General features: G+C 38.2%; 2 protein-coding genes across 12 annotated transcripts in view; one reads left to right on the forward strand and one right to left on the reverse strand.

The window, feature by feature from the left end:
- The window catches only part of FBXL5 (F-box and leucine rich repeat protein 5), a 47,181-nt gene extending 41,389 nt beyond the window's left edge, over positions 1–5,792 (forward strand). For both annotated transcript variants that reach the window (XM_043572926.1, XM_043572925.1), the window contains exon 11: positions 5,000–5,792. In XM_043572926.1, coding sequence (XP_043428861.1) covers positions 5,000–5,076 — 77 coding nt within the window. In that variant the 3' untranslated portion in view covers positions 5,077–5,792. The remainder of the gene's footprint in view (positions 1–4,999) is intronic.
- Positions 5,793–10,926: 5,134 nt separating this feature from the next.
- CC2D2A (coiled-coil and C2 domain containing 2A) overlaps positions 10,927–23,573 on the reverse strand; it is a 152,808-nt gene continuing 140,161 nt past the window's right edge. For all 10 annotated transcript variants that reach the window (XM_043572936.1, XM_043572932.1, XM_043572934.1 and 7 more), the window contains 4 exons: positions 16,145–16,267; positions 14,518–14,576; positions 12,637–12,814; positions 10,927–11,259 (listed from right to left, as the gene is read on the reverse strand). In XM_043572936.1, coding sequence (XP_043428871.1) covers positions 11,071–11,259; positions 12,637–12,814; positions 14,518–14,576; positions 16,145–16,267 — 549 coding nt within the window. In that variant the 3' untranslated portion in view covers positions 10,927–11,070. The remainder of the gene's footprint in view (positions 11,260–12,636; positions 12,815–14,517; positions 14,577–16,144; positions 16,268–23,573) is intronic.

Consider the following 23,573-nt stretch of genomic DNA (forward strand, 5'->3'; position numbering starts at 1 on the left):
AGAATAAAAGTTGCATTGTATCCAGTTTTGCAAGATGACACCATTGATCCAGCCTCTTTTGCTACGACTCAATTTGTACAGTAAATATGTACTGACCACTTATGGGGTCCCCTTTTTATTATTTTTAATTTTTCAGAAAGTAGTTAATATGTTTTATATATGGTCTTAGAATAATAGGGGGCATGTTTAGGTAATAGACTATTTTAAGTATTTGAGTAACATTTAAAAACGTAGTTGTCAAAAGAAAGCGTGCATAGTTAGCTACCAGCTCACTAACTAAAAGAAGTAAATACTGATAAACGATACTCATTAACTAAATAATGAGTGATAAGTAAAGCAGATGACCTGAGCACTGGCAGAGATTTTGGAGAAGATAAGTTAGTACCAGATATCCAAATAATACCTACTGCGAGCAAGACACTGTACTAAGCACTGATTAAAAAATGCCATTTTTATTCTTCTGAATGATTCCTCATGACATTTACATTTGTTATTTGATTGATAACGTTAAGATTTAAATATAAAAGAAGGCTTCTTCACCATAAGGTTTAAGACATTCTCTGTCATTTAACAAGTATTAAATGGAATTGCATAGTTTTGGAGCTCTGAAGAACACTTGGACAATGATAGCAAATAAACTTTTTGTACTTATCTGCATTTCCATGTCTGTATAATTTATGAATTAAGGTAGATTAGCTCATAGTTCTGGAGGTGACACAGTCTCAGATGATTTGCTTTCTTATGTTTCTAATTTAAGTTAAAGAGGAATTAAAGGTAAGTGAAGGTAAGTGCAGATATACAGCATAAATGATATACTTAAAATCCAGGAAAAAAAAATCAGTAATAAAAATTTGGGGAAATAACTATAGTTAACATTCTAGCTCTTTTTATCTAATATTTTAAAAATGCTTTCTTGTAAAATTTATTTTTTACCATGCATTTAAAAATTTAATAATGCCAATTTTATTTTCCTTGTTTATTATTCCTTTATGTAATTTAGCCTTTGTATATTATAACCATTTGAGTTTTCTGTTCTATATCAACATAGACATTTGCTGGTGATGAGTCAAATATTTAAAGGGAAACTGCCTTTGAGTTGTCAGTGTTTATGGAAGTGCAGCTGGCTGCTTGAGGTACTTGGCAAAATAATGTAGGAGGTATCTTAGTTAATATTTCTTTCTAATGCTGCCTCACTTTTTCTGCTGTCCATTTATTCCCTTTTCAAACAGTCCTGTGATGCTTAAGAGTCTCACTGTTAACTTTGGTTATGGTTTTCATGCTTTGGAAACTGCTCTTCTTTTCTGTTTACTACAATATGAGACTAACCAAAGTTAAAAACAGTGGTTATCTTTACTTTTGCTTTGCCCTAGGCCTTTAAATAGAATAAAATCTCCTCATGGTTGACATCACTTTCATAATTATTAGGATCAGACATCTGGTCTGTAACCTTAAGACGGGATTGTAGTTTTGAGATAGTAGTGTAGTTATTGTTTAAGTACCCACCACCTTCTCTAGATCGATCAATGCTTTGCTTTGCTTGCTTTCTCTTTCTTTCTTTCTTTCTTTCTTTCTTTCTTTCTTTCTTTCTTTCTTTCTTTCTTTCTTCTTTCTTTTCTTTTTTCTTTTCTTTCTTTCTTTCTTTCTTTCTTTCTTTCTTTCTTTCTTTCTTTCTTTCTTTCTTTCTTTCTCTCCTCCCTCCCTCCCTCCCTTTCTTTCTTTCTTTCTTTCTTTCTTTCTCTCTCTCTCTCTCTCTCTCTCTCTCTCTCTCTCTCTCTCTCTCTCTCTCTTCCTTCCTTCCTTCCTTCCTTCCTTCCTTCCTTCCTTCCTTCCTTCAAGCAGGCATGAGTTGGGGAGGGACACAGGGAGAGGGACAATCCCAAGCAGGCTCTGAGCTGCTGGAACCCAGGAGTCAGATGCCCCACTGATTGAGGCACCCACACGCTGCAGATTCTACTTTTTGATTTGAAAACACTTACATATTAATTCTGTCTCTTCACTCTGTATACTTAGAATCCCATTGAAACTCAGATATTCCAGTGCATATTTGAAGGAGGGGGCACATCTTATATCAGTGTGAGTGGGGAATTTCTTTTGTGATGTTAATACGGAGATGCTGACAGATAAGCAGGGTTGGGTTACTTATGTATGGGACACACATTTTTCTTCCCCTGTTACCTCTAGTACCATCCTTTAGACTTTTGAGAGCAAAGAGTGACCCAGGTAGACCTGAAGCTGCTGAGCCTGTTTTTTTGGAGAGGATGGTGACCAGCTGTTTAGTATTTGGAAAGATAGGAATCTCTAGAAGAGCTTCCTTGATCCTGTTGGCCCCTTGGCAGCTCCCTTTTATTATTCCCTGCCTTAGAACTGTGCTTCACTTGCGTTGCTTTCATCCAGCACTTCCGATTTTCCCCAGGCCATTGTTGAATTCAGCATGAAGTTTCTTCCTTACCTTTCTGTCCTTTTAAAAAATAGGAATATGGAAATTTTAAAGTATTTTAGGGAGTTTTAGTTGGAAAGTTGTCTTAAAATCTCCAAGTCTCTTTCCTCTTATTTCTCCCTTTTAAAGACTCTAGAGTAGAATTACATACTGAAAAATACGTTTTTGCAGAATCCACCAGTTTAAGCATTTCATCCTAGGACTGCATGTCAGGCAGGGCCATGGTAGTGAGGCGGGAGATTGGCTCTTGATGATCGGTAGTAGGTGATTGGCAAGCAGAGCAGGAACGAGTGTTTTACGGGGTGAGGAAAGACGAGCTAGGAAAAGGTGGCACGGGGAAACGCTGCAAATCTGTTCAGAAGGAAAACTTGGTCAAAGGTTGTGGGAGAAGAGTTTCTAATACATATCTGATAATATGTTCTAGGACGTTTGGTTTTGGTTAAGATGGCTAACCTGGAGTCTTGTTTTCAGGGAAAATAATAACAAAATGCTGCTTTGTGAATTTTAAATATTTGACACACTGAACTTTTCATTTTTTAAAATAGAACAGATTTTAATTTTGATTAAATAAAAAATGGGCTTGTAATTCAATTTTATATTTGAGATAATTTTAAACTTTTTGTTAGGAAAAATTTTAAACATATAAACATGGAATAATACAATGAAGCCTCATGTGTTACTGACTTTGGCAGTTATAAACGTGTGACCGATCTTCTGCTGTATTAGCATTGCCCGCTCCCGTACCTGTGCCCCACATTGCAGGCATCACCTCTGTTTTAAAATTAAACATAAGTATTTGAAAATAAATGAAGTCCTAACCCATTGCAGTCCCACATATGCTGGTAAAGTTCATTAGTTTCTTTTCTTAAAGATGCGTTATTTCCATATTGAAATCCATAAACATTATACTTCATTGATTGTATATCCAAAGAAGTGTGCCCTTGGTATTTTGCGTATGCCATTTTGGGACTACAAGGAAAAGTTAAATTCTGGGAAATAAGTGTTTTGTGTGTTTTGATGCAAGCAGTCTTTTTCTTATGTTGATGTTAACATAAATGCCTTCTTTTGCAGTGGATTACTACTCTATTATTTCATCTGTTTCTTTGATGTTTCTTTAAAGTTTATTTATTTATTTTGAGAGAGAAAGGGAGAGAGTGTGCACGCAAGTGGGCAAAGGGCAGGGAGAGAGAGAATCCCAAGCAGGCTCCACACTGCCACTGCAGAGCCTGATGCGGGGCTCGAACCTATGAAACATGAGATCATGACCTGAGCCGAAGTCAGACGCTTAACCGACTGAGACACCCTGGCGCCATTTATTTACTTTTGAGAGAGAGAGCGAGAGAGCGTGTGCACATGTTTAAGCAGGGGAGGGGTTGGAGAAAGAGAGCAAAGAGAGAAAGAAAATCCCAAGCAGGCTCTGGACTTTAGTGTAGAGCCAGACATGGGGCTTGAACTCACAAACTGTGACCTGAAATCAAGAACCTGAGCCGAAATCAAGAGTTGGATGCTTAACCAACTGAGCCACCCAGGTGCCCTGCATTGCTACTTTAAAAAACAGATTGCTATTTTAAAAAACAAAACAAAGCTTATTTGAAATATGTTTCTGAGTTGAACTAGATATCAATCCAGAATACTGTGATTTTTCAGTTATCCATTTGACATAGTGTATAAAATTACATAGTGTATGGTCTGTACATATCACAAATAACAAATGCAAGTATTTTGGTTTTGTTCATGGTGCAGACCTACTGAAAGGCTTTGGTATAGTTAAAACATCCTTTTGCACATTTGCCTGCCTTTATGAAAACTATGATTCATTCAAAGAACTTAACTTTTGTGTATGTGCCATGATATCTCTCCTTTGATATTTCTCACTCTGGGCTGTGTTCCCTAATGGATCTTTTATCTAGTGTTTGGGTAGTGTAATGTGACTGGAATAAAATGTCAGTTAGTCCACAGTGTTTTATTTTTCTTTCTAATTGAGTCACAGGTTTTATTATGTCTTAGATATGTTTATTTAGCTAATCATTGATTATATACTTAATTCTGGAAGATAATTTCACGTAACTCTCACCATTTGTTTTGCTACAGATGTTAAATAAAAATAAGGAGAACGTGTTCAGTCTATGTCTATATAGTTTATTTAAGTTTCGAATATAATGTTTACTGTAATTGCTGAATAGTGGATTCTTTAGCTGATGTATTATGGATGGGGCTGTTTTTGTCTTAATTATATTTCTAGGAAGGATGTTGACAGTTTAAGAAATCTGTTGTTAAGTTACCCTACAACATTACTTCTGTGGGTTATCTTTTTGTCTTAGATTTTTATTTTGTAAGATTGTTGCCAAAACAATTATTTCTTTCCCTTCTTTCCTATAGATTTTGGACCAGTTAAAGTAGAACTGCTGTTGGCTATTTTTGTGTCTAATTTTTTATACAATCATTGGGACATTTTATTTCTATGTTATACATGGATTGCTAGTAAAAAAAAGTCAGATGTCTTAGCTCTTTCACGTGATCTCTAAGAAATTCCTCCTTTCACACTTTTCTGTTTTTATACAGGTCCTCATGCTGATACCGCCAGCGGATGCCAGAATTTGCAGTGTGGTTTTCGAGCCTGCTGCCGCTCTGGCGAATGACCCTTGACTCCTGATCTTTGTCTACTTCATTTAGCTGAGCAGGCTTCCTTTCATGCACTTTACTTATAGCACATTTCTTGTGTTAACCATCCCTTTTTGAGTGTGACTTGTTTTGGCCCCATGTCTTACAGCCTCAGAAATCTTAACTTACCAGTGAATTGTACAGTGTTGTTTCTCTTGCAATCATATTTTTGATTTAGAAAGGGATTAGATCTTTTCATAAGGGTGAGAACAGTTTTATTGGTTTTCTTTTAAATGGAATGCTTTGAAAAGAATGTCACTAATGCCATGCCATTTGGAGTATTTTTTAGATTAATTTGAGTTTTAAAGTCAATGGGGGTTATTGGTTCTCTTTATATATAAACACTGTACCAAGCTTTGCAGATCCTTTCAAACATACATTTCTGAAGTTTTATTTTCAAAGATAGCACATTTTGAAAACCAGTCTTTTTTTCCCCATGTTTCCTTTATTTGAACAATTCTCAGAGGGCCAATTCAAACATACCCATATATAAGGTTCCTTAAGATAATAGAATAAATTGGCTTCTTGGTGTTAGCTCAGTGAGCTAGCAAAGTACCAATGTATTTGTATTTGCTTTCTTCAGATACTCCTGGTTCCTACCACTGTCCCTAAATTGTCAAATTTGGAAGGGATTTTTAAAAATTCCACAATCCTTTGAAGAAATGTATCAATAAAATTTACTTTGAGGACTTTACCAAATAATTTTTTGGTGTTTTGATTTTATTAGAAATCTCAATTCACATTTACATTAGTCTAAAATAAGATTAAATATTTTGTTTTGAGCTCCCATGAAGTCATGATCCTGGCAGTTTTAGACAGATACCTAATTTTGTTGAGCTGAATGGTCTTTTTTGAAATTATTTGTGCAGTAGCCAGAATTTGTGTATGCCTATCTCCATTGCTGTGTGAAAAGACAGTGGGAGTGGGAACCTATCATTCAGAAAAACACGTATTGAATCAGTTTTTTAAAAAATGTTTATTTTTGAGAGAGAGAGAAAGAGTGCTTGAGCAAGCATGAGCAGGGGAGGGGCCAAGAGGAGGGGGCGGGGTGGACAGAGGATCCCAAGCAAGCTCTGTGCTGACAGCAGAGAGCCCGATGTGGGGCTTGAACTAATGAACTGTGAGATCATGACCTGAGCCGAGGTTGGACGCTTAACTGACTGAGTTCCCCAGGTGCCCCTGAATCAGTTTTCTGTAATGTGCTGTATAATGTTGTGTCCAAAAAAGAACAGTCGGCAGCATGCCATCCATCTGCTGTGGGAAATACATGCAAGTCTGTGGAAGAGGAAGCAGTCTTGCAGTCTTGTTACTTGTGGTCCCAGGCGTTCTTTTGTTTGTTTTATTGAAGGACAGGAGGACTAGGAAAGATACAAACTACGGCAGACAGATTTCAGTTCAGGTGAAGAGAAGACTATTTTAGACAGCTGTCTAAAGATGAAGGAAGAATCATTTGATGAGAAATCCACCCATTCTTTTAAGTCTCACTATCATTTGAATTAAACATGGCAGGGGAGACCCACCTCTTGGGGCGTGGCTATGATAATGACTCCGAAGTTTCCCATCTTGTCAGGGTTCTCTCCTTGTGTCACAGCTGACACTTGCAAAATGTTTCTTGCATGTAGGAAAAGACAGCTGTGTAAGCAGACCATCTTGTTTGAGCTTGTACCTCTTAGGTGGTTCCGTGGCACCTAGTCACCTCCTTTAGAAGTCTGGCCTAAGCACAAAGAAGTGACTTCTTGATTCCCTTAGCTTGAAAGGAAATCTGAGCTTAACAGGATCTGAAGTGTTATTTTGTAAGGTTGATTCTCTTGTAGTTACTGTATTTTTATTTCCTTAAGTGTTTAATAAACCTGATTTGAGCAGTTCCCATCGGGGACCATTTCAGTAAAACAAACTACGAGAATTCTTCTGGAGTGAGTCCATCCAACCCCAACTGCATCTTGTCTGTATTTACATGAATCGTAAGTAAAATTACTCCTCTGGACTCCTGGCCCTGAGTAATCGAGTGATGAGTAAAGTTTATCCTCCATGTAACCACAGAACAGTATACTATTTGGGGAGGAGAAATTTTGATAACACTTATGGGAGAAAATCATGATTCATTGTTTCAGAACTTGACTTAAATGTTATCCTTTTCAGTTAATTAATTTGAGCGGCTAATTTCCTCAGGGGTACCAGGTAATTGAGGTGTCTCCCTTTGTCCTGTGCTTCTTGATATTAGCAAACCATTAAATAGGCCTTGGCCGTCTTGGACTAAATGGACTTCGGTGTGTCAGCACACTGTTATATGGAGACTCACTGTTTTCCTACTCTACCTCTCCTTTAGTTGCATGGGGAGATAGACAGCATAAGTTATATCTAATTTTTATACATTAACTTCAGGGGATACTTATTTAGTATTTGACGAAACACTGTATATACTTGTTTTACATTTACCTTGGGTTTTGTAATTGATTTCACGAATTATTGGGACTGTTCATTCTTAGAATAAAATACAAGTTAATGTAAAATGCCTTGGGGTGCCTGACATCAGGTGCTCAGTCAGTGCTGGGTGGTGGTCTAAGTACCTATACTTACATATACTGACTTGTTTAAACAGTGCAATGAAGTAAGTCATGTGATCATTTTGATCTTATGGGGAAAATAAGTAGGAGAGGGGTTAACTTGTCCGTGGATTACCCTGGTAATGACCATTAGGGGTCAGTCTTTGAACTCTCCCTTAAGAGTTCATAGTTGAGTTATCAGGGGCCTGTAAATACATAAGTGATATAATTTGATAGAGGAAGGCATAAGGGAGTAAAGCAAAAGGTGAAAGTTTTTCCTTAATTGGTCCCTCTTTATTTTTATTTATTTATTTATTTTTAAGTGATTCCAGCTAATCACTGGTTCTCAACTGGAGGCAGTTTATCCCACAGAGGACATTACACAACATCTGGAAACATGTTTGGTTGTCACATCTTGGCAGAGTTGGCAAGAAGGGATGCAACTGGCATCTAGTGGGGAGGGGCCAGGGGTGCTGCTAAACATCCTCTGATGAACAGGTCAGCCCTCCGCAGCCACACACTACTTGGCCCAGAATGTCAGTAGTGCTTCTGCTGAGAAATCCTGCTTTATGTATTTCTGTTTTGTGTGCATCTTTCCATGTTAGCACATACATTTAATACCTTTAAAAATTTTTTTAAATGTTTTTAATTTTTGTTAAAAATTTTTTAAAGTTTATTTAGTTTTAGAGAGAGAGCGCATCTGCACAAGCTGGGGAGAGATAGAGAGGGAGACAGAACCCGAAGCAGTCTCCAGGCTCTGAGCTGTCAGCGCAGACCCCACATGGGGCTCGAACTCCCAGAATGCGAGATCCTGACCTGAGCCAAAGTCAGATAGCTGAAGTCAGATGCTCAACCAACTGAGCCACCCCGTTGCCCCTTAATGTTTATTTTTGAGAGAGAGAGTGCAAGCGGGGCCGGGGCAGAGAGAGAGGGAGACCAAGGATCTGAAGTGGGCTCTGTGCTGACAGCAGAGAGCCTGATGCAGAGCTTCAACTCGTGAACCGGGAGATCGTGACTTGAGCCGAAGTCTGATGCTTAACAGACTAAGCCCCCCAGGCACCCCTACCTTTAATCCTTTTAATGGCTTACTATAGTAGTGTCTGTGTCTGTCTTAGTCTCTTTGGGTTGTTATAACAGTGGTGGGTGGCTTAAACATTTATTTCTCATATATTTGGAGGCTGGGAAGTCCAGGGTTAGTTAAGGTGCTGGCAGATCTGGTTTCTGGTAAGGGCTGTTTTTCTGGTGTGCAGACCACCCTCTTCTCATTGTATCCACACATGGTCTAAAGAAAGGAAGCAGACTCTCCTCTCTCATGATGGTGTTCATCCCAACACAGGGCCTCCACTCTCATAACCTCCCAGAGGACCTATCTCCAAATACCATTACATAGGGGATTTGGGTTTCTTTTTTTTTTTTATTTTTTTTTTTTTATTTTTTTTATGAAATTTATTGACAAATTGGTTTCCATACAACACCCAGTGCTCATCCCAAAAGGTGCCCTCCTCAAAACCCATCACCCACCCTCTCCTCCCTCCCACCCCCCATCAACCCTCAGTTTGTTCTCAGTTTTTAACAGTCTCTTATGCTTTGGCTCTCTCCCATTCTAACCTCTTTTTTTTTTTTTTTTCCTTCCCCTCCCCCATGGGTTCCTGTTAAGTTTCTCAGGATCCACATAAGAGTGAAACCATATGGTATCTGTCTTTCTCTGTATGGCTTATTTCACTTAGCATCACACTCTCCAGTTCCATCCACGTTGCTACAAAAGGCCAGATTTCATTTTTTCTCATTGCCACGTAATATTCCATTGTGTATATAAACCACAATTTCTTTATCCATTCATCAGTTGATGGACATTTAGGCTCTTTCCATAATTTGGCTATTGTTGAGAGTGCTGCTATGAACATTGGGGTACAAGTGGCCCTATGCATCAGTACTCCTGTATCCCTTGGATAAATTCCTAGCAGTGCTATTGCTGGGTCATAGGGTAGGTCTATTTTTAATTTTCTGAGGAACCTCCACACTGCTTTCCAGAGCGGCTGCACCAATTTGCATTCCCACCAACAGTGCAAGAGGGTTCCCGTTTCTCCACATCCTCTCCAGCATCTATAGTCTCCTGATTTGTTCATTTTGGCCACTCTGACTGGCGTGAGGTGATACCTGAGTGTGGTTTTGATTTGTATTTCCCTGATAAGGAGCGACGTTGAACATCTTTTCATGTGCCTGTTGGCCATCCGGATGTCTTCTTTAGAGAAGTGTCTATTCATGTTTTCTGCCCATTTCTTCACTGGGTTATTTGTTTTTCGGGTGTGGAGTTTGGTGAGCTCTTTATAGATTTTGGATACTAGCCCTTTGTCCGATATGTCATTTGCGAATATCTTTTCCCATTCTGTTGGTTGCCTTTTAGTTTTGTTGGTTGTTTCCTTTGCTGTGCAGAAGCTTTTTATCTTTATTAGGTCCCAGTAATTCACTTTTGCTTTTAATTCCCTTGCCTTTGGGGATGTGTCGAATAAGAGATTGCTACGGCTGAGGTCAGAGAGGTCTTTTCCTGCTTTCTCCTCTAAGGTTTTGATGGTTTCCTGTCTCACATTCAGGTCCTTTATCCATTTTGAGTTTATTTTTGTGAATTGTGTGAGAAAGTGGTCTAGTTTCAACCTTCTGCATGTTGCTGTCCAGTTCTCCCAGCACCATTTGTTAAAGAGGCTGTCTTTTTTCCATTGGATGTTCTTTCCTGCTTTGTCAAAGATGAGTTGGCCATACGTTTGTGGGTCTAGTTCTGGGGTTTCTATTCTATTCCATTGGTCTATGTGTCTGTTTTTGTGCCAGGGATTTGGGTTTCAAGACAGGAATTTTGTGGGATCACAAATGTTCGGTCCATAGCCATGTCTTAATTTCTTAAATGGCTTCACTTTTGGTGCATGTTTAAGTATATTTCTTTTTTCCCCCCTAAAATACTATATTGCTTCAGTAGGAGTGTGTGTGTGCGTGTGTGCACATTTGTGTACTTGTGCATGTTTGCTCAGTATTTCTGTAGGATAAGGTCTTAAGGTAGTTGGCATTAAACATAAAAACTCCGTATTGCAAAGTTTTTCCTCTTTCCCCCAGAAAAGTTGTGTTGTTTTGCTGGATCTTAAAAGTGTAATGGTATTCTGCTGGACAGGCAAAGAGGAAGGGCTTTCCAAGTGGAAGGTAAGCACAGTGGCATAGGTAGGAAGCCTATTAGTGTGAGGGGAACTGTGGGTAGCCTGAATTGAATTGAGGGTCAGGGTGGCAGAAGGCAAGACAGACTACTAAATAAAAACATTTATTTTGAAAATGATCATTTTCATTATTTACAAATAATTTCTTCCTTCTGATGTGATCAATATCACGTAAGATTATTGTCCTATGAAATAGTTTCTACATGATATAAAAAGTATACGATGAAAAAAGTTACCTGTTGCGTATGAGAGAGGCAACATAGATCCAAACAGACAAAACATTTTTGGGGTATGGGTGGATATATACAGCTAAAGCAAATTCAACATTAGGAACATCAATATTATGTACTCCAGTGCTATATACTGCTTCAATTAAAGGCTTCAGTTCAGAATAGGGCATGTGAAGGGGAAATCCAGAGAACTGAAGGAAAAAAAACACAACCAAGATTTGTAGTCATTAGTGAAGCTTGAAGATTTCATTGTATTTTTTCTTCATGTAAACATACGCTATTCTTAATTCTCTTGTCTTCTTCTGCATCCCAAAGTCACTTGTTTAGTTCTGCTCTTCTATTCAACTATATATTAGCAATACAGAAAATGGAGAGGGGCCAGATGGCTCTTTTGTTTAGTTGCTAGTATATTGGTGTATAAGACAGCTGTTAGCACCCAGCCACCCTCCACTTCCTTTCCCTCTGCCTGATAGCCCCGAGTTTGTGTGGTAACCCATGTGTTTCCAGGGACCTGGATTCAGCTAATCAACACTCTTTTCCTGTGGCCACACTGACTGATCTGTCAAAGTGAGTCTCAGGAAACTGGATAGGAATAATGGCACACAGATGCTCTCGCCTGCTCTGCACAGTGTGCGTGCAGACATGAGTCCTGCCCTGGAGCTGTTCCGCTATTGGATACCATGAAAACAGCGAGCCCAACACCGCTGCGCGGTGGAGGGCAGGGTGGAAAGACTTCAAGAAGACTGGTGCACTCTGATACTGTGACTTAAATAAGCCAATGAATTCTTTTCATTGCCCAAGACTGAATTACGTGTTTTGTTCCTTGAAGACAGCCTCGCTGAAAACCTAGTTGTAGTCCGTGAATAGAATTAAATGTCCAACTTGACGTCATGCTGTTCAGCTAACAAGGCTTACTGTCTTAGTTTGAGACTGCTTTCTAGGTTTTATTATCTGGCTGTAGGATGTGAACACAGCACTGCTGACAGGCAGGAGGGCACACGTATTAATGAGAATTTTCCTTTTTTTTAAATTTTTTTAAACGTTTTTAAATTTAATTTTGAGAGAGACAGAGCACAAAATTTAATTTTGGGGAGGGGCAGAGAGGGAGACACAGGATCCGAAGCAGGCTGCAGGCTCTGAGCTGTCAGCACAGAGCCCGATGCGGGGCTTGAACTCACGGACCGCGAGATCATGACCTGAGCCGAAGTCGGACATTTAATCGACTGAGCCACCCAGGCGCCCCTGGTTGGTTTCACCTTTATGCACAGTTGAGCCTAATAGGATATAGCCAGATATTTTAATTGTATTCAAGACTTTTGAATGCATTTTATTTAAGGTATTTTTCATTGCATTACTCTCTCAGCATTTTCAGTGTCTAGAGGCATTTTGCTGTTTAATAATAGCTTAATTACTGAGATGTGAACTTTTAATTACATCCTTCAGCCTATGCTGCTACATCTATGTGCTTTGGAGAGCAGAGTCAGCATTTTGATTCCAAAAATCCATTACCAAGCAATTTCCAATTTGAAATGCAGTCCACAGGCTCAGTTTAGAGCCATTGCACTTACCCGGTAGTCCCCCAGCTGCTTGAGCAGCTCTCCTCTGTGGTCGTCTTCCACGTCCTCTCCTCGGCTTCTCTCTAACAGAGGCAGGAAGTGTCGTAGCGCGGAGGTGCAGTACCTGTTCCACCTGGTCAGATGCCGTGGCCGCCAGTCCATGATTTTCTCTTTGAGTATTTTTTCAATCCTGTTTATAAAAAAGAAGCTCCATCTTTTGCTGATTGGATTCTGTCAGCAAAGGTACAGCTTGTATGTGGTGGGGATTCAGGTGACATGGTCATTCACTAGGCACATTTATGTTGAAAGCCTTAACTCTCTGTAGGGCTGTTAATGCCGCATGTTGATTCTTTACCCTGTGCTGTGATTTCTGTTGATGAGTATTGTTTTCCTAGATTGCCTCGAAACTGTTTTCAGAAAAGCCATCCTCACTAAGCTTTATATCCTATGGATCCAGTACCTGTCATATTAGCTATAAAGCAGGATATCAAAAATTAAGTTTCAAACACAGAATAAAGGAAAATAGCTACCATTTATTAAGCCTTTTTTTTTTTTTAACGAGGTACTGTGCAAAATGCCTTTTTTTTTTTTTTTTTAATTTTTATTTAATCCTAACAGTGACTTGGGGGCACCTTGGTGGCTTAGTTGGTTAAGCATCTGACTTCGGTTCAGGTCATGATTTCACAATCCGTGAGTTCGAAACCCACATCGGGCTCTGTGCTGACAGCTAGAGCCTGGTACCTGCTTGGGATTCTGTGTCTCCCTCTCTCTCTGCCCCTGTCCCACTTATGCTGTGTCTCTCTCTCAAAAGTTAATAAACATGAATCCTAACAGTGACTCTATGGGTGGATTTTACTTACCTGGGGACAGTTTGAAGTAGGATAAGTGAGTTGACAATGGCAAGGGAGCTGGAGTTTGAGTCAAAACCCTGTCAATTCTAAAGCCTCCTGTGTATCCCTAACCAAACACAGATTTAGGGGACCAGCCAGCTCCCCACTGCTCAGTAGCTGTAGGATCCACTTCTTGTTTGGCACACTCTACATATTTTCATTCTGGGTTTCAAGATGGCCCGAGCAAGAGAGTATGGGTGAATTGCCACACACTTCATCAGTATTGGAAGAATAAATGATGTGGGTCTAATTAATACAGTATCCTGAAACCATCAGAAGAAACAAAAAAGACTTTTGGGGGGAGTTAGTTGCTCTAGGTGGGGGTCTCCAGTAAGGCTTTATATAGATTTGAAATTGAGAATAAATTGGTGTCTTCTAGTCGTAATAACTTAAAAAGGGTCACAGTTATTCTTGTGTGTTTGACATGCTGCTCTTTACACAGCTTGATACAGTAGAAAGAGCACACAGGCTTTGAAATCAGAAAGACCTGGCTGGGCACAGAAGCCCCCTCTAACACTTAACAAGTATGCTGACCTCTCTGAACCTCGGTTTCCACATTTGCAAAACTGGAAGAGTAAGTTTTATTTTACAGGGTTATGAGGATTATGGGGAGTTAATATCATTAAATCTCATAGAGACCAGACTTCCCCATGTGTTCGGTTTATAAACTAGCTGCAGTTCAGTAAGCCACTATTGGACAAAAGAGGCATATTTTAAGTTGAGGATTATGACATGTCTGAACAGCAACCATAACAACATGATGCTGAACTCTAATCTGAGGTAAAGTTTCGGAAAACTACCTGTCATTGCTGGAGCTCACTTCTGTTTGTTCCATCTGCCCTTTGGGCTGTGGCATTTAGAGATCACATCTGTATTTGGTATCTGTCTATAAACATGAACTAAAGTTTAACTGCTCAGATTATGGATTCAGGCTGAGAATTGTTTAGTTTGGGATTGCACTCCTAGTGACAGATTGCATGTGGATTTATGGGTATTGTATGACCTGTCTTGTAGCTCAGCTGCGGCCGCTTTGTCTGTGCGCTGGTAAATTAGTTCTTCTGGCTATAAAAGAGGAAATAGTTCAGAAATTCCAGAAAAACACTTAACTTGAATTTGAATGGCTATACATCCTTTTCTAAATCTTTTTTAAAAAGTTACAAAATCTCAGACTTTCAGATACATTATAATGGATGCCAATGTACCCATGACCCACCTGAAGTACAATATCACAAATAAATTATGGCGGTTTGGTTCTTTCTCATTTTCATCTCCTTTCTCATCACAGAGACCTGAATTTGTTTTTTAGCACTTTGGTTCAACATACAACTACTGTGAGCCAGGCATTTTTTTCAGGTGATGGGTATATAGCCATGAATAAAAATCCCTGCTATCCTGGTGTTTACATCACACCTGGTAGAAACAGGCAAGTTAATAAAATGTATTTATGATTTTATCACAGATCTATGTATCCCTAAACAATGTGTTGTTTTCGTTTGGGTATTTTCTAAACTTTATGTAATAGGTTTTTTTTTTTTTTAAAGTATAGTTGACACACAATGTTCATGAGTTTTAGGTGTACAACATAGTGACTGGACAAGTCTATTTATGCAATAGTTTTATACTGTGAATATGCAGCTTGCCTTTCCTCCCTTAACATTACCTTTAGAGATAATAACATACATATTTTTAGAGTGCTAATAAGATTTATTGACATTGATTCATTCGTGTAACTACTATAAAAGATTCCATTATGGGGGCGCCTGGGTGGCTCAGTCGGTTAAGCGTCCGACTTCAGCTCAGGTCACTATCTCGCGGTCCGTGAGTTCGAGCCCCGCGTCAGGCTCTGGGCGGATGGCTCGGAGCCTGGAGCCTGCTTCCGGTTCTGTGTCTCCCTCTCTGTCTGCCCCTCCCCCGTTCATGCTCTGTCTCTCTCTGTCCCAAAAATAAATAAACGTTAAAAAATTAAAAAAAAAAAGATTCCATTATGTACTATATGTATTTTATCTCATCTAACTCCAGTTTTTAGGCTAGAATCTTTCTATGAAAACAGTCTTGTATATGTCACCTTGTACACATGGAAGAATTTCTCTAGAGCACTGTTTTTTAAACTTTTTGGAAAGGTCTGGATCACAGTAAAAAGATTTTATACTGCACACTCAGTATACACACACACATATAAACATGTAGCTAACAAAAGTATTAGTAAACAATTTTCATGCTTACTACGTAACAATCTTACTACAGCCAGGACCCTCTAAATTAACTTTACGAGCCTCTAGTGGCTCATGCCCTGTGGTATGACTTCATGTTTTAATAGCAGTCATGAAATCTGATGATTAATTTAGTGAAATGAGTCCAGCATTTAAAAAATTAAGTAGAATATATTTTGTGGTACTTTAATGGCCTGAGGCTCATTATATCAAAATTTGTTTTTCCACATTTGTATATACTGGTTCACGATAGTGGTGGTAATTTCTTATTGTGAGTGGGCTCAAATAAGTTTGAGAAACATTATTTTTAACTGAATATCTAGAAATAGAACTAAACGTCAAAAAATACCTGGCTACCCAGTATAATGATTTAAAATCCCCCACTTTTCTTAGTCTACATTGTTAATAGAAGAATTATACCTGAACACTGGAAAGGCCAGGATATAGAAGACTTCTTGAAAAGAAAGACTTCCATAGCTTGGGCTTGGTGACATCAAAATTTATCCGTAGTGGTGAGTCATGTCGTTGAATATTAAACCAAATCTAAAAAAGACAAGACTAACTTAGCATATATGGCAGCAGAAATACATATGTGTGTGAGTGTGTGTGCGCATGTGTAAAGAGGAAGCCGACAGCAAGAGAACACACACATTTTTTGCACATTTTGATTTGTAAAACCAGCGTGCATTTTATAATCAGACATAAAATTGTCATTGGCCATTTTTTCACATTTTCTTATATCTGAACTTGAGGTGCGCCTTACGTTGATTGTAGGTTGATAAAATAAGATAGTTCCTGATAAGAAAATTTAAACTTTTTAGGAGAGGCTGGCTTTTCTAGCCTCCTAATTGAGTTAGGTGTGTACCTCTTTGCTTCCACAGCATCTCTGACTAGCACCTGTCTTGTTGAGGCATGCAGCATATTGGTTCTGAACCAGGCCGTTTGTATTTGAATTCTGGCCCCAACATTTACTAACTGTGCGACCCTGGATGATTTATTTAAGTTCTGTGTACCTCTCTTTCCTCCTTTATAAAATTGGGTAATAGTACCCACCTCATAAAATTGTTGAGGAGATTAAATTAGTTAATTTATCTATACCTGTTAGAACAATGCCTGTTACATAGGTGCTCAATACTTGTTTGCTAATTTTTTATTATTAGTGTGTATCATTGTTAATAATTGCCTACACCTGCCTCCTCACTAGATATTACCTTGTTGTCTTAAGGACAGTTGCCATGTGCTTTATTCACTATCTTTAGCATATAGCATAGCTTCTGGTATATAGCAGGCATGTTGAATGACTGCATGAGTGGTAAATTTGTCCATTCAACACATTTATCAAGTATCTTACATGTGTAGGCTCAGTTTCAGTCACTCGGAACAAAGTAGTGAATGAATCGGAGTTTCTACCCTTTTGCAGTAGCTAGTGAGAACATAGTGTGAACAAGTAAATAAACATGTGGAATTATCAGATGATGTTACATGATGTAGCAGCTTGTTTCATTGACCTCAGTTCTTCATCCCGTCCTATACTCACACTCTTTGCCATGTTACTTTGTCTGCATCTCCTCCCACTGAAAGGGTTGTTGAGATGTTCCTGCTCCTTGACTTTTGGCCAGCCGAATGGGACAGAAGTGCCCTTGTGTAACTTCTGAATCTAAGCTTAAGGGGTTCCGTGTGTTCCTGCTTGCCTTCTTGTGCTTCTGTCATTGTCACTGCCAAGTCCCAGAATAAACACACATGAAGCATAGCTGTCCCAGCTGACCCACAGATTCATGAGAATAGCTAGCTGAAGCCATTTAGTTTGGGGGTGGGCTTTTACTATTTTTACTGTGGCAAGAGCTAACCGTGCAAGGGCTGTGGAGAAAACGACACGGGAAGAGATGTGGAGTTTCAGGGTGGGCAGGGAAATTCTCACTGGAAAGATGACATGTGATCAGAAATGCAAGAATTGAGGGACAATATTATGATGATATCTAGCAAGGGGGAAGGTCATCTATGCAGAGGAAATAGCAAATGCAAAACCTGCTTGATGTGTTGAGGAACAGCAAGGAAGATGGTAGCTTTGGAAGAGTGAGCAAGCTAGAGCAAGTAAGAGATGAGATCTGTGGAGGATGGAAGCTGGTGGGATGGGATGCCAGTCAAGTCATAGGAAGCCTTGTGGATTAGTTTAAAGGTTTAGGTATTTGCTTTTAGAGTGAGCAAGGAAGCCATTGGAGTATTTTAAGCAGAGGGGGTGACATAGTCTGCCTTCCATTCTAACACTAATATTCTCTGTTGCTTTGAGACTATACTGAAGGGGATAAGGGCAAGTAGTGAAGTTTCCCATTAGGAAGCTATTTCGAATAATCCAGGTAAGAGCTACAGTAGTGTGGACCAAAATAGAGCAGTGAAATTGGTGAGCTATGGTCAGACTCTGGATATACTATGAAGCCAATAGGATTTGCTAATGAATTGGTTGTGGGAGAAAGAGGAACCAAAGGTGACTCCAAGGATTTTGGCCTAAGTAACTGCACCGAAGGAATTGCTATTTATTGAAGTCAGACTGCAAAAGGAAATTGGAGTTCAAGTTTGGGCACATCAAGTTTGAGATATCTGACATCTATATGAAGATGTTGAAGAGACAGTTGGATATTTCAGTCTGAAGTTCTGGGAGCTAGGTGAGCTAGAGATACATTTAGAGATCATTAGCATATATATGTTCCTAGGGAGAAAGTATAGATAGCAAAGATGTTTGACGAACTTGCTTTGAGCTTCTGCTTTTTCAAATTTGGAGAAATTAAAAAAAAAAAACAGGAAAGGATAGAAGTGGCAGTCTGTGATGTAGGAGGCTTTGATACTTGGAATTCAAGAAATTGTTTTAAGAAGGCAGGGTCTTTAAGAATTACAGTTTGGCTGTTGAGTAGGGAATGTGCAGAAGAGTAGTGGGAAATAGTGTTGGAAAAGTTGAAGTCAGATTATATAGGACTTTGAGATACAAGGAGGAAATTTTATTCTTAAATCTGTATGTAGTGAGGTACTTCCGGTAAGTACTTTTTAAGCCATAGAATGATGAAGCTGAATGTTCAGAAACTTAATCAGGTATCAGTGTACCAAATAATGGATTGAATTGGAGAGATTATTTATTTATAGTAATGCAGGGTGAAGCAATAATGGCATGGCCTGGGAAACAGAACAGGTAGAACCTATATGACTTGGTATCTGTTAATAGGATTGAAATAGGAGGAAGTAAGGGAGAGAGAAAATCAAGGACCATTCTGCAGTGTGAATCTGGGTAATTGACATCCATAGAAATGGGAAGCCAGGAGGAGGAGCTGGTTTTGGAGACAAGGGGAAAAAGATTGGAGTTTTGGGTGTGTGTGCCAAGTTTGAGATTTTGATAAAGCAGTTAGGAGTCTGGAAGTCAGTTGAAAATTCAGGATCCAAAGATTTTGGGGCTAGTGACAGGATTATAACTTCTCTGCCAGGGTAACCTAGATAGAGCTGCAATTAATAATGATAGGTATGGTACTGTAAGAAATCTAAGTATAGAATCTTCAGGAACATCTACTTTTAAGGGGTAAGAAGAGCCAGTGAAAGAAGACTAAGAAACTTGCAGAGAAAATGAAAACCAAACAGTCCTTTATCTGTAAACCAAGGAGGGGGAAGTGTTCTTTTCATGAAAAGGGTATTAGTCATGTCATGTGCCATAGAAAAGGAGAGGAGAATGAGGAATGAGAATAAACCCTTGGATTTATTTATCCATTAGCAAAACAATGGTGCTTCTCAGAGTCAGGGGAAGAGGAGCTAGATTATTAAAAGGGTTAAAGTCTGAATGTACTGAGAATGTAGAAGCAGGGGATATAATTAGTAATTGAATCATTTTGGAAGCAAAGGAAAGAGGCGCAATGGTACAAGCACACCTCTGAGATATTGTGGGTCTGGCTCCAGACCACTGTGATAAAGTAAATATCACAATAAAGCAAGTCAAATGAGTATTTTTGTTTCCCAGTGCATATGCGTGTTATGTTTACACTATACTGTAGTCTATTAAGTGTTCAATAGCATCATGCCTAAAGAAACAATGTATATATCTTAATTAAAAATATTGCTAAAAAATGCTAACCATCATCTAGGCTTTCAGCAAATTATAATCATTGATCACAGATCATCATAACAAATATAATAATAATGAAAAAGTTTGAAATATTGTAAGAATTACCAAAACATGATACAGAGACACAAAGCGAGCAAATGCTGTTGGAAAATGGCACTGACTGACTTGCCTGGCAGAGAGTTGCCACAAACCCTCAATTTGTAAAAATCATAGTACTGTGAATGTAATGGAGCTTCTTGTTTCTTGAGGTAGGCCTGTATTGCTATAAACTTGCCTCTTAGAATAGCTCTTACTGCATCCCAAAGATTTTGTTTGTCATTTTCATATGTCTCCATGTATTTTTTAATTTCCTTTAAAAAAATATTTTTAGTGTGTATTTATTTTTTGAGACAGAGCATGAGTGGGGGAGGGGCAAAGAGAGAGGGAGTCAGATTCTGAAGCAGGTTCCAGGCTCTGAGCTGTCAGCACAGCTGACATGATGGGCTCAGAGCCCATCATGGGGCTTGAACTCATGAACTGCGAGATCATGACCTGAGCTGAAGTCGGACACTTAACCAACTGAGCCACCCAGGTGCCCCTTTAATTTCTTCTTTGATGTCATGGTTCAACCATTCTTTGTTTAGTAACATTTTATTTAGCCTCTATGTATTTGTGTTTTTTCCAGATTTTTTTTTCTTGTGATTGATTTCTAATTGCATAACCACTGTGGTCAGAAAAGATGCATCATATGATCTCAGTCTTTTTGAATTCATTAAGACTTGTTTTGTGGCCTAACACATCTATCCTGGAGAAAGTTCCATGTGTACCTAAAAAGAATGTGTATCCTGTTGTTTTTGGATGGAATGCTCTGTATATATGTTAGGTCCATCTGGTTTAACGTGTCATTCAAAGCCACTGTTTCCTTGCTGATTTTCTGCCTGGATAATCTATCCATTGATATAAGTGGGGTGTTAAAGTCCCCTACCATTATTGTATTACTGTCAATTTTTTTCCCCATATGTCTGTTAATAGTTGCTTTATGTGTTAAGGTGCTCCTATCTTGGTTGCGTAGATATTTACAACTGTTATATCCTCTTCTTAGACTATTCCCTTTATTATTATATAGCATTCTTTGTCTCTTGTTATAGTCTTTAAAGTCTATTTTGTCCTATATAAATACTACTACCCCAGCTTTCTTTTAATTTCCATTTGTGTGGTAAATGTTTTTCCATCCCTTCCTTTCAGTCTTCACGCATCTGTCAGAAAAAATCATTTGAGCATGCTTCCCCATGGTATGTTATTTTTATGCTAGCTTCTAAAGAAGCTAGAAAGAGAAGAACAAAAAAGTCCAAAGCCAGTAGAAGGAAGGAAATAATAAAGATCAGAGCAGAAATAAATGAAAAAGATAAAAAAAAAAAAAAAGAAAAAAGAAACCAGGAGGTGGTTCTTTGAAAAGGTAAACAAACAATTGATAAACCTTTAGCCAGACCCATCAAGGGGGGGAAAAAAGACTCAAAATCAGAAATGAAGGAGGAGAAAGAACTGACCATAGAAATTATTTTAAGAGAATATTATGAAAAATTATATACCAACAAACTGGACAACTTAGAAGAAATGGATAAATTTCTAGAAATATGTAACTTAAAACTAAATCAGGAAGAAATACAAAATTTGAACATACCAATTACTAGCAATGAAATTGAATTAGTAGTCAAAAAACTAACAAAAGTTTAGGACCAGATGGCTTCACAGGTGAATTCTACCAAACATTTAAAGAAGAGTTAATACCTACTCTTTTCAAACTATTCCAAAAAATAGAAGAGGAAAGAAAGCTTCCAAATTCATCCTACAAGGCCAGCATTACCCTGACACCAAAATCAGACAAAGACACCACAAAAAGAGAAAACTACAGGCCAGTATCTCTGATGAACATAGATGCAAAAAATCCTCAACAAAATATCCTCAAACCAAATAAAAAATACATTTAAAAAGTCATTCACCACGATCAGGTGGGATTTATTCTAAGGATTCAAGGGTGGCTCAATATTCACAAATTAATCAACATAATAAATCATATTAACAAGAAAAAGGATAAAAACCATATGATCATCTCAGTAGATGAAAAAAAAAAGCATTTGGCAAAGTACAACATCCATTCATGATAAAAACTCAACAAAGATTTAGAGGGAACATGCCTCAACATAATAAAGGTCATATATGAAAAACCCACAACCCACATGATAACTCAATGGTGAAAAAACTGAGAGCTTTTCTTCTAACATCAGGAATAAGGCAAAGATGTTCACTTTCACCACTTTTATTCAACATAGTACTGGAAATCCTAGCCATAGCGATCAGACAAAAAGAAAAGGCATCCAAATTGGTAAGGAAGAAATAAAACTTTCACTATTTGCAGATGACATAATACTATATAAAGAAAACCCTAAAGATTCTACCAAAAACTCCTAGAACTGATAAATGAATTCAGTAAAGTTGCAGAATAGAAAATTAATATAAAGAAATCTGTTACAGTTCTATACACTAATAATGAAATAGCAGAAAGAAATTAATAATCCTATTTACAATTGTGCTAAGAATAATAAAATATGTAGGAATAAACTTCACTAAGGAGGTGAAAGACCTGTACTCTGAAAACTATTAAACATTGACAAAAGAAATTGACACAAACAAATGGAAAAATATTCCCTCGCCATAGAGGGAAGAACAAATATTGTTAAAATGTTCATACTAGCCAAAGCAATCTACAGATTTAATGCAATCCCTATCAAAATACCGAAGCATTTTTCATAGAACTAGAACAAATCCCAAATTTGTATGGGACCACAAAAGACCCCGAATAGACAAAGCAATCTTGAAAAAGAAGAACAAAACTGGAGGTATCACAATCCCAGATATCAAGAAATACTACAAAGTTGTAGTAAAGCGGTATGGTATTGGCACAAAAATGGACACACAGATCAATAGAATAGAGAGTCCAGAAATAAACCCATGCTTATATAGTCAATCTTCTAAAAGGAGGCAAGAATATGCAAGAGGAAAAACAAATGGTGTTGGGAAGACATGCAAAAGAATGAACTGGCCCACTTTCTTACACCACACACACAGAAAAAAAAAACTCAAAATAGGTTACAGGTCTAAATATGAGACCTGAAACCACAAGAATCCTAGAGAAGAGAACCAGTAGTAATTTCTCTGATATTGGCTGTAGCCACATTTTTCTAGATATGTCTCCCGAGAGAAGGGAAACAAAGGCAAAAATAAAATACTGAGACTACATAAAAAACAAAAAACAACAAAAAAAAAACCTGTGCAGCATAGGAAACAACAAAACTAAAGGACAACCTATAGAATGAGAGAAGATATTTGCAAATGACATATCTGATAAAGGGTAAGTATCCAAAATACATAAAGAACTTACATGACTCAACACCAGAAAACAAAACAAAACCCCAAGTAATCCAATTAAAAAATGGACAGAAGACATGAACATTTTTCCAAAGAAGACATACAGATAGATGGCCAACAAACATTTGGAAAGACTTCCAGTATCACTAGTCATCAGGGAAATGCAAATCAAAACCACGATGAGATAGCACCTCACACCTGTCAGAATGACTCAAATCAAAAATCTAAGAAGTGTTGACAAAGGTGTGGAGCAAAAGGAATCCTTGTGCACTCTTGGTGGGAAGGCAAAGTGGTGCAACCACTGTATGACTGTATGGAGACTTCTCAAGAAATTAAAAAGAATTGCCA

The sequence above is a fragment of the Prionailurus bengalensis genome, chromosome B1, assembly GCF_016509475.1.
Source record: "Prionailurus bengalensis isolate Pbe53 chromosome B1, Fcat_Pben_1.1_paternal_pri, whole genome shotgun sequence".
Lineage (NCBI taxonomy): Eukaryota > Metazoa > Chordata > Mammalia > Carnivora > Felidae > Prionailurus > Prionailurus bengalensis.